The sequence below is a fragment of the Lagopus leucura genome, unplaced genomic scaffold (assembly GCF_019238085.1).
Source record: "Lagopus leucura isolate 7727_CA_CO unplaced genomic scaffold, USGS_WTPT01 31298-0_obj-0_obj, whole genome shotgun sequence".
NCBI lineage: Eukaryota > Metazoa > Chordata > Aves > Galliformes > Phasianidae > Lagopus > Lagopus leucura.
Window position 1 is genome coordinate 1 of NW_024962914.1, and position 1,203 is coordinate 1,203.

Here is a 1,203-nt window from a genome sequence, read left to right on the forward strand (position 1 = left end):
GCCCGCAGGCCGGGGCCTGAAGTCGCACGCCTACATCCACAGCGTGCAGTTCAGCCACCACGTCTTCCTCAACCTGCACACCCTCAAGTTCTACTGCCTGCCCGACAACTACGAGATCATCGACTCCTCTCTGGAGGACATCACGGTGTGCTGCAGCCCCGGGGGGGGGGTGGCTCGATGTCCCCCCGTCCGGCTGTCACACCGCCCCGTCCCCTTCTTGCTCAGTACGTGCTGAAGCCCACCTTCACGGCGCAGCAGATCGGCAACCTGGACAAGCAGGCCAAGCTGTCGCGCGCCTACGACGGCACCACTTACCTGCCCGGCATCGTGGGGCTCAACAACATCAAGGCCAACGACTACGCCAACGCCGTGCTGCAGGTCTGCGCTTGGGGAGGGGGCGCAGGGGGGGCCGAGAGCGGCTTTGGGGCTGGGTGCCAGGCAGCGCTGCGGCCCGCAGGCTCTGTCCAACGTCCCCCCGCTGCGCAATTACTTCCTGGAGGAGGACAACTACAAGAGCATCCAGCGGCCCCCCGGGGACATCATGTTCCTGCTGGTGCAGCGCTTCGGGGAGCTGATGAGGAAGCTGTGGAACCCGCGCAACTTCAAGGCTCACGTCTCGCCCCACGAGATGCTGCAGGCCGTGGTGCTGTGCAGCAAGAAGAACTTCCAGATCACCAAGCAAGGTGAGGCCACGGGGGAGGCGGCCGCCAGCGCTGCGCCCGCAGCCAGCAGCCTCTTCTTCCTCGTCCTCCTCCTCGTCCCTGTTTGCAGGCGATGGCGTGGATTTCCTCTCGTGGTTCCTCAACGCGCTGCACTCGGCCCTGGGCGGCACCAAGAAGAAGAAGAAAAGTGAGGGGGGGGTGAGGGGTGGGGGGTGGGGGGTGGGGGGGCTGCGGGCCTCCCGTGGCCCTTTGTCACCCCAGTGCTGCCCCCATCCTCCTTGGGTCGCCCCCTGTGCCCCTCTGTCAGCCCTCCGCCACCCCCCTTGGTCGCCCCTCGTGCCTTTTGGTCACTCACCCTCTGTCGCCCCCCACGTTGCCCCTTTGCGCCCCTTTGGTCACCCCTCATCCCTCCTTTGTCACCTCCTTTGCTCTCTGCCGCCCTCCTTGCCCCCCCCCCGTGTCCCTTTTGTCACCCCTGTGCCCCCCTGTCGCCCCTCATCTCGCTCCCTGCACCCCTTCAGTCACCCCCTCGTGCCCCTCT

At 66.5% G+C, this 1,203-nt stretch overlaps 1 protein-coding gene across 1 annotated transcript; it reads left to right on the forward strand.

The window, feature by feature from the left end:
• Positions 1–4: 4 nt before the first annotated feature.
• Positions 5–849, forward strand: LOC122190892 (U4/U6.U5 tri-snRNP-associated protein 2; the record flags this gene model as incomplete). Its single annotated transcript, XM_042891040.1, has 4 exons — positions 5–145; positions 226–378; positions 458–683; positions 772–849. Coding segments are annotated over 4 exons (598 nt in total), but the record flags the coding sequence as incomplete, so codon positions are not given.
• Between the last annotated feature and the right edge of the window lie 354 nt (positions 850–1,203).